Here is an 8,637-nt window from a genome sequence, read left to right as displayed (position 1 = left end):
GAGCTTACTTGCTGACCCAGGAGCTCTTTTTCTTTGGTGGTGATCCTGGAGGTTGAACCCAGGGATTTCATACTGTGCCACATCTTCAGGCCCTTTCTATTTTTTATTTTGAGGCAAGGTCTCACTAAGTCATTAAATTACCCAGGCTGGGCTCAAAATTGTCCTGCCTCAGCCTCCCAAAGTGCTGTGATTATAGGCCTCTCTCTCTTTCTCTCTCTCTGTCTCTCTGTCTCTCTCTCTCTCTCTCTCTCTCGCTCTCTCTCGCTCTCTCTCGCTCTCTCTCGTATTTAATACACGGTCTATAGGGTCTCACTATATAGATTGGACTCATAGTGATCCTCCTCTTTTCAGCCTCCCATCACTGGGATTACAGGCATGTGCCACCATGCACAGTCTCAGTTGCCATCTCAGTGTGCCTTGGGGGTGGGGCCAGCACAGCACGCTGGGGATCAAACCTCATGTCAAAAATACGAAATCTAGGGCTGGAGAGATAGCTCAGCAGTCTAAGTACCTGCCTGGCAAATGCAAAGTCCTGAGTTTGATCCCTGGTTCTGCATGCCAGGCAGGCCCCGAAACCCCAGGTGTGCCATGCCCGTCCCTAAACCAGGTGTGGTGGCACATGCCTGTAATCCCAGTGCTGAGGAGGCTGAGGCAGCTGAGGCATGAGGATCACTATGAGTCTGACGTGTGTAGCAAGACCCTGTATGAAAAAAAAAAAGTTGTTGCCCCTTACAGAGGTGTGTGGGAGCAGGTATGGTAGGCAGGGAGTTTGTGGGCACACAGCCCCCATAAAAGGACTACAGACTTCAGGATTCACACAGACAGTAGCTATCTCCTCCTGGCCAAGAAAATGTATCTTGATGAGCAAGTGAGTTTTGAGTCCTTTGCTCACATGTTCCTTTGCGAATCCAGTTGTGAACGAAAGCCTTTTCCTTTCAGACGTTCGCTCTAAACGGGAGTATGATGAGAGCCACGTGATCACCGCCCTGCGTGTGAAGAAGGTACTGGCCCAGGCAGAATCCTCGGGCCCGGGCCAGGGGGTGGGAAGGAGCAGGAGGTGTCGTGCTTGGGCCTGGGGTGGCTCGTCCTGGGACACGGCATCAGGGCAGGACCTTGCCTGTGCCTGCACCATGGTGTCCTCCTCACTCCTGAAGTTGTCCCCACCCCCACCACAGCAAATACAGAGGTCATTCCTTGCTGCGCCAGGCCCCAGGGATACCCCAAGGTACAAGATGCCCTCCGTCCAGTGTCCATACTCGCAGAGCTTTTGTTCTCCTCAGGGAGTGGACCTAAGCCGCAGAGGTGTTTACTGTACTTAAAGACGGAAGTCCCTCTTCTTGCCTTCCTTCCCTCCCATTTGCCTTTCTCCATCCCAGCAAGTGGACAGAGTCCTGCACTCAGGCACCTTCTACCCTCTACAGTCAGGCCCCTTTCTCCACCCATGCAGGGCATCTTCCGCCCGGAGTCACAGCCACATCCGTCTCTGACCTCTGTGGTTCTGGCCACAGTCCGCCCGTTGCTTTGAGAATCTCGCTTACTTCCCGGGTTTTTTCTCTGTCCCTTTGATTGGTTCAGCTATATTTTCTCCTGCGTGCTGCTTGAAGATACCTGTGGCTTTTGATCTCTCCCGTTAGGAGACTTTCTTGCAAGGTCCCGCCCAAGTTTACAGCTTCAACTATCCACATACAGTGAGGGGTCCTGTCAAGTTCACTTATAAAATAGTCTTGAAAATCCCCTCCTCCTCTAGTTTCCCCTCAGCCCTGAGCTGAGTGCACTCTGTGTCTGGCCCTTTTTCTGCCCATAACTCAGCAGGGAGCCTGGGTCCTGGCCTAAATATTTTTCCAGAATAAATTTACTGCCTAACCCCCTCATTCTCATTTTCTGTTTTATTTCTTCCTGGGATCTCAATTCTCTGGCTCTATACTTGAATTCTTAACCCTTATTTCAGGCCTTTCTCTCCCCCCACCCCCATTCTGAGCCCTCCATAATGCCTGGGCCTCATTCCCCACTCAGCTCGCCACCAGCCAGTGAGCCTTGGATTCTGGCAGCACCCCCAGTCTGGGAAGCAGACAATGCCTCTGCCTCAGCACCTCAGAACCTCTCAGTCAGGCCGATCCCTTTCCCCTCCCTCTCCGACTTTCCAGTCCTTGCTGCAGGGTATGAAGCCTCCCAACTTGGGGTTCACAGCCTTCTTGGATCTGAGCTTCCTTCTTTGACTCCAGCTCTGACATTTAACTGTCAGCCAGCACCCCAATATTGCCCTGCCATTTTTTCCTTGCACATGTTTCTCCCATATTTTAAGATTTTTTGAGATTGGGACACCACATCCTAAATCAGTTTGTACTTTTTTTTTTTTTTTTTCTTTTTGAAAGCAGTACTGGGGATTGAACCTAGAGCCTTTGTACTGAGCTACATCCCCAGCCTTTTTGTTTTTGGTTTGAGACAGGGTCTTGCTGTACAGTTCAGGATGACCTTGAAGTCACCATATACTCCAGGTTGGCCTTGAACCCCTGGCAGTTCTCCTGCCTCAGTCCCCTGAGTGGTGGGATTACAGGTGTGTGCTACCACACCCAGCTTCCCAGTCTTTCTTTTATTATTTTATTTTTTTAAATTTTGAGACAGGAGTCTCTGAGTTGCCCAGGCTGGGTTTGAACTTGTGATCCTCCTGCCTCAGGCTCTCACAGTACTAGGAGAAGAGGCATGCACCATGACACTTACTTACCTTTTTCCCCCAAAAAGTAGATGTGGCAGATTCCTGTTATTTTCCTGGCCACACTCCTTCCCTATTGAGGGGAAATTTTCATCTCCCTGCGTAGTCCAGGGGTTCTGGTAGTGCTCCCTAAAATACCTGCCAGGTCTCTGGCCTCAGTGACTGGCTGTAGGTCTGGATGGAAACTGAGCCAATCAGAACTGGAATTAGAGAAGGGTGTGTTTTTCTAACGAGGCAGTGGGATTTGGAAGTTTTGTTACTGTGAGTAATTTATAAATTAAACTTTATCATAGGTATGTAGTTATAGGAACCCCCTCCCCACCATATATATATATGGTTTGGTACTACCTGTAATTCAGACATCCGTGGGGCAGCGGTGTCTCAGAACATATTCCCCAAGGTATCTATTAAACATGGCAGTCAGTCTCTCCTTTTGTGGGCAGTCCTGCCTCTGCTGTGGTTAAATTGGTGGCATGTCCTACACCTGTGATGTCCACAGTCTGGTCTCTGGCCTCTGCACGCACCACTGCCTTGGGCCACAGGGGCTTTGCTATGAGCACTGCGATCTCGTTGCCTTGCCAGTCACTGTGCCACAAGGGCCCCCCCGTCCCTGCCATACGGCAAGTGCTCAGTCTGTATGCATGCCAGGTGAGCTTCACAGTGTTCGTCTAGCTGACACCTCCTGCCTCATGTCGCCCTTCTGGTCCTCAGGCTGATTTAGGCATTTCTCTTTGGTTGTGGCTTCAATGTCAGCTAGACCAGGTTGCCAAGGGACAGTGTGAGTTCAGGATTCCCTTGACCAGAGACTTATTGTGAGCAACTGGGGACTCCCAGATGGCATCCAGCCAGGCTCCTTGGGTTCCAACACTTCTATTAAGGTCGAGAGTAGCTCAGGTACTATGAGAAGACATCATCCCCTTCCTCAGTGACCTCATATCCACACAGATACACCTAGGTGATGTTATCCTTTACAGTCCCTTCCTCTCTCTAGATAACACCATTACCTAAGCAGTCAGCATCTCTTTTTCTTGCCCCCTGACTCCCGCTCCCTGGCTCTTCTCTCGCTCAAGGCCGCTTGCCATTCATTCCTTTACCTACCAGCAGGGCCTCCCATGTACCAGCCACTGTCTAGAAGCTCAGGGTGCATCAGTGACTGACATAGTCTCATGTCCCTGCTCTCGCAGGGCTTACATTAAATCTCACAGTCCTCCATTGGCATCTGCTTTTTCATGACTTCTGCTTACCCAAGTCTTGTACTTACTACACTCTTATGAGAGACTGAGATTTGGTCCCTCTCCAGGAGACGGTGTCATGATTTTTCTGGGCCTGTTCATTTTGATACCAGGACTTCCAAGAGCTTATGAGCCCATCGATAGGCCAACTGCCCTTTGGTCAAGCATCTACCTCTGAACAAGCTCTGTCTAGCCTTTGTGGCCACTCTTGGTGCTTCTAGCCTTTGTGTTGTCAGGGGAAGGAACACAGTCCTTGCCTCACATGCCCTCTAACATCCCGTGCTGGGAATACATTCCTCACCACACCGCCTGCCAGCGTTTATCTGTGTTCTTCCTTAGAAGGACAATGAATACCTCATTCCGGCATCTGTGGATCTGGAGTGCGTGAAATACTGTGTGGTCTATGATAGCAACACGAGCTCTATGGAGATGTTTATACCAAATGCCACAACTGATGAGGAAGAGGACGAAGAGGGTGACAAGGATAGCTCTAATCAGCGTGGCCAAGGTGGGTTTTTCATGGTTACCAGCACTGTTCCCTATGCCAGAGGCTGCGACACCAGGCGCTTCATCTTCAAAAATGTTATTAGTTTCCTGCACTGGTTTCCTGAGCCCCAGCCTCACAGGGTGACATAGGAAGGGGTAGGTGATTCCCATAGGGGATTGCATTACAGAGAAAGGACCCTGAGCCTAGGGGCCTGGAGGGACAGAGGACATCCTGTCATCCGAGCCTGTTACACAGATCTCCTGGAGGGGTGGTGCAGAACCAGGGTAGCCAGGGCTGTCTTCATAGGACAGGTGGAAATGTGAGAGCCCAAGGAGAACCGTGTCCTAACAGGTAGTGTCACTGCTGTTTTATAGATGAGGAAACTGAGGTCTAGGATGGTACTCACTCCAGATCCCACACTGAGTGGCTTAGTTATCCATTTCTGTGTAACAGATTGCCCAGAACTCAGCAACTGAAAACAGATGTTCATTATGTTACTGTTTTCATGGCTTCTGAATTTAAAATGCCACTCAACTAGGAGGCGCAAGGATGGCCTTGTAATTAAGACGTCAACCCCAGGCTGCTGTCCTTGAAGGGGTAGGTCTGGATGACCTCAATCTAAAATGACCCCGTAGCTACAACCAGGAGGCCTCTGGTTTCATTTTGCTGGTTGCTGAGACCTCACTTCGTCACCACAAGGACCTCTCTATGGGATTGCTTGAAGGACACCCCCAACATAGCAGCCTATTTCCCCAAAAGGGAGCCAGTGGCGTCCTTGGGGCAGGCATGTGTCTTTGTGCCTGGCCTCGGGAGTTCACGTGCAGCCACTACCACAGCAGTCATTAGAAGTAGGTCACAAAATCCAGCCCACCCTCAAGGGAAAGGCAGGCAGTGTGATCCTTTAAGGGAAAACATTTAGAAGAACTGGTGGATCCAAGTCCAGTCAGCCTGGTGGAATCCTGTCTCTCATTGTTTGGACAGTGACACTGGAGAGGAACCCAGCTCAGGGTTGAGGCTGTAAAATGTGGCCAGTTCTGAGGTGCTCAGCTACAATTCTGAGGCTCTGCTGTTCTTTTCAGCTCCTAGCTTTGGAGTGACCACTTCTTGCCATTGGGTGGTGCTAAGCTTCTGCTGTTCAGGAAACCAGCCTTTGGGACTTTCATCCCAGGAGTTCTTTGGCCAGCCAGGAAATGTCCCCCTGGGCTCTGGTGTATAGTCCTAGGATTACAGGCTGGACCCTGAAACCCAGGGAAGGTAGTGATTAACGATAACCCCTTTTTGTTCTATAACTGACTCTGCTCAGTAGGAAACCACAACTACTACACCACACAAGGTGGCTTTCCTCACTTACAATGGCCTCTTTCAGGTAAATGCTATTCTGCGGTATTAGACCATTTCTAGGATTGTTTCACCACCTCCTTCCTGACAATGAAACAGAGAGCCACTGTGAAGCACTGACCTCTTCTGTCTCAAGAAGAAAGGGATCCTCATGACCCCTAGAAGTGGTGCTAGGTTACAAGTTATCAGTGTGCATGTACAAGTCCTTCCCTGCCTGCCTTCCCTTACTGGCTGTGGGGCACTGTCCTTGCTTGCAGTGGCCAGTACAAAAGTAGCCATGGCTGGCGGAGGTCATGAATGGTCCTGTGCATCTGCTGTGTGCCCTCCGGGGTTGGTGGTGCCTTGGGTCCTGCTGCATCTCTCTTTGGCCTCCAGTATTCAACCACAACTTCATTTGTCTGACAGCATTGGCTGGTTGCAAGTGGCTTTGCCCTGTTTTTTTTTTTTTTTCCTGGTTGCCAGTTAAACAGTTTTAATCCATAGCTTAACAAAGAAGGGTCATACACTGAAGTCAACACATTATCTAGCATTTCAGTCTAAGCTTGTCCATGTATACAACTGAAATCGATCACAAGGCATGGTCTAACAGACACCAGGGTTAGGTACTTTTTACAGGCATGAAACTTCATCTTGCACACTGAAGTCATACATACAGAGCAAAGTCAGACCTTTGTGTTTATTCTTCATTTAACTTTTAAAACACTACTGTACTTGAATATTGAAACAAAAACAATAGCAAGTAGTGAGCATATGATGATTCTAGTCCTTCGCGTACTCACTACTGCTCACCATATGCCAGCAGTGACATTATTCACTGGCCCCATTAAGAGGTCTGACATTGAACACCACCTCTGGGATGATGTTCGTCATCCTCATAGGCTTCTCCATTATAATGACGTCGTCTTTCCTGATTTGGATCAAAGTCTACCAGTTCTACCTGATCCATTTCATCGGTCTCTTCTACTTCCTTCCTCTCAGGTAAGAGTTTTTCCAGCAATGAGAGTTTATCAGGAGAGAGAAAGCCATTTTCAGGAAAGTTTACCTTAAATTCAATGATTAGATGACCCTTTTCATATGGTCTACGATAAATTGGCATGCCTTCATTTAGCACACACTTGATGTCTCCATGCTTGACAATCTGACCTGGATGAGAGGTGATGACTATCGTTCGGTTATCAAGAGTGGATATTGGCTTTTGGAAGCCACACAGTGCTTCAACCAGCTGTATATCCATACACATGAAAAGATCTTCTCCTCGCCGAGTAAAAACAGCATGGTCCTTCTGATCTAACACAATGATAATATCTCCTGGCTCCAGCCCTGGTTCTTGGTCTCCTTCACCATGGAACATTATCTTCTGGCCATCTTTCATGCCTTTGTCAATATGAACTTCTAGAATCTGCTTTTCTCTAACTATCTTCCTTCCGTTGCAGCTCTTACATCTGTCTTTAGGGCTGATGCGTTCTCCATGGCCCTGGCACTCCATGCACACAGACTGAATTTGCTGAACCATTCCAGGTCCTATCTGATGAATCCTTATTTGCATCCCAGTACCTCGGCAGTTGGGACAGCACTCCACAGCTCCTTTCTTACCACCTCGGCCTTCACATTTGTCACAAATCACATTCTTTTGCAGAGCCAATTTCCTTGTGGCACCATTATATAAATCTTCTAAGGTAACTGAGAGCTGATGCACCACATTTTTACCTCTCCTTTCTCTCTGCATCCTTCCTCCTCCTCCAAAAAACATGTCAAAGATATCCATGGGGGATCCAAAACCTCCGCCTGCTCCACCCTCCTTAATTGCCTGTTCTCCTCCTTTGTCATACAATTCCCTTTTCTTGGCATCAGAGAGAACTTCATAAGCTTGAGAAATCTGTTTAAACTTTTCGCCTTCATTTGGATTCTTATCAGGATGGTACTTCAAAGCCAGTTTCCTATAAGCCTTTTTTAGCTCTTCTTGGGTAGCATTGGGTTTGACCCCCAAAACATCGTAATAAGTCGTTTCCTTCACCATTTTCTACAGGCGGTGAGCGGGCTAGGCCGCGGTTGGGTAGACAGGAAGGCGCGGGTAGCCGTCTGCCCTGGTTTTTTATCAGCTGGTGTTGGCTGGGGAGATGGTTCAGTGGAATAAGCACTTCCCTGGCAAGTGCAAGGGCCTGAGTTCAATCCCCGGTTCCACTAAAAAAAAAGTACACTGAGTATCAGCTGGTGTCTTTTTCCCCCCTCCCTCCCCCTCTTCCTTCCTTTCCCTTCCATTCTCTTTTCTCTCTTTCTCTCTTCCCTCCCTCCTTTCTTCTCTGAGGATTGAACCCACCGGCATTTTGCCACTAAGTTACACCCCCAGACTGCTTTATTTTTTATATTGAGATACTGACACAAGGAACAAATGATGATGTCGGGTGGATGTCCTCCAAATGATACAGGGGAAAAAATGAAACTCCTGACCTGGAGTGTACCTGGGCTGAGTCTGTGTTCTCTAAAACTGAAGAATGAATTTTAGCAACAAATGGAGGTTATGAGCAGATTACATTTATTGAAGGAAAGAAAGTTCTTGTCCTAGAAAGGGACAGAAAGGGGGCCCAAGTGGTTATCCCCAGGAAGGTGTCTCTTCCAGGGACTTTTATAGAGGAAAACCATGTGGTGAGGTGGGTCTGAGGTGGTGGAGAAGACATGGGAACTCTAGGGGGGCATGAGGTGGGACAAAGCTGTGGTCAACCAATGAGATTACAAGCGCCATTGCTCAGGTAAAATTGATTAATTCAGTACCAAATGGGGAAGCCAGTCATGTAGCAAGCAGGCATGAATACAGGACAGGGTCTCTTCCTGTTGGGGGTTGGGCTAGTGACTCACTTGGACTATTTCAAGGT

The 8,637-nt window shown here is 48.6% G+C and overlaps 1 protein-coding gene and 1 pseudogene across 4 annotated transcripts in view; one reads left to right on the top strand and one right to left on the bottom strand.

Moving 5' to 3' along the window:
* Window positions 1-8,637, top strand: part of Styxl1 (serine/threonine/tyrosine interacting like 1) — a 63,541-nt gene that overhangs the window by 20,096 nt on the left and 34,808 nt on the right. For all 3 annotated transcript variants that reach the window (XM_004630447.2, XM_023714392.1, XM_023714391.1), the window contains 2 exons: window positions 940-1,001; window positions 4,282-4,450. In XM_004630447.2, coding sequence (XP_004630504.1) covers window positions 940-1,001; window positions 4,282-4,450 — 231 coding nt within the window. The remainder of the gene's footprint in view (window positions 1-939; window positions 1,002-4,281; window positions 4,451-8,637) is intronic.
* Window positions 6,470-7,827, bottom strand: LOC101574619 (annotated as a pseudogene). The gene has a single exon (XR_001117079.2). The product of XR_001117079.2 is annotated as a dnaJ homolog subfamily A member 1 pseudogene (transcript).

The sequence above is a fragment of the Octodon degus genome, unplaced genomic scaffold, assembly GCF_000260255.1.
Source record: "Octodon degus isolate 3935 unplaced genomic scaffold, OctDeg1.0 scaffold00035, whole genome shotgun sequence".
In the NCBI taxonomy this organism is placed as follows: domain Eukaryota; kingdom Metazoa; phylum Chordata; class Mammalia; order Rodentia; family Octodontidae; genus Octodon; species Octodon degus.
The sequence above is the reverse complement of the archived record's forward strand: the minus strand, read 5'-3'. Positions and strand labels throughout refer to the sequence as shown.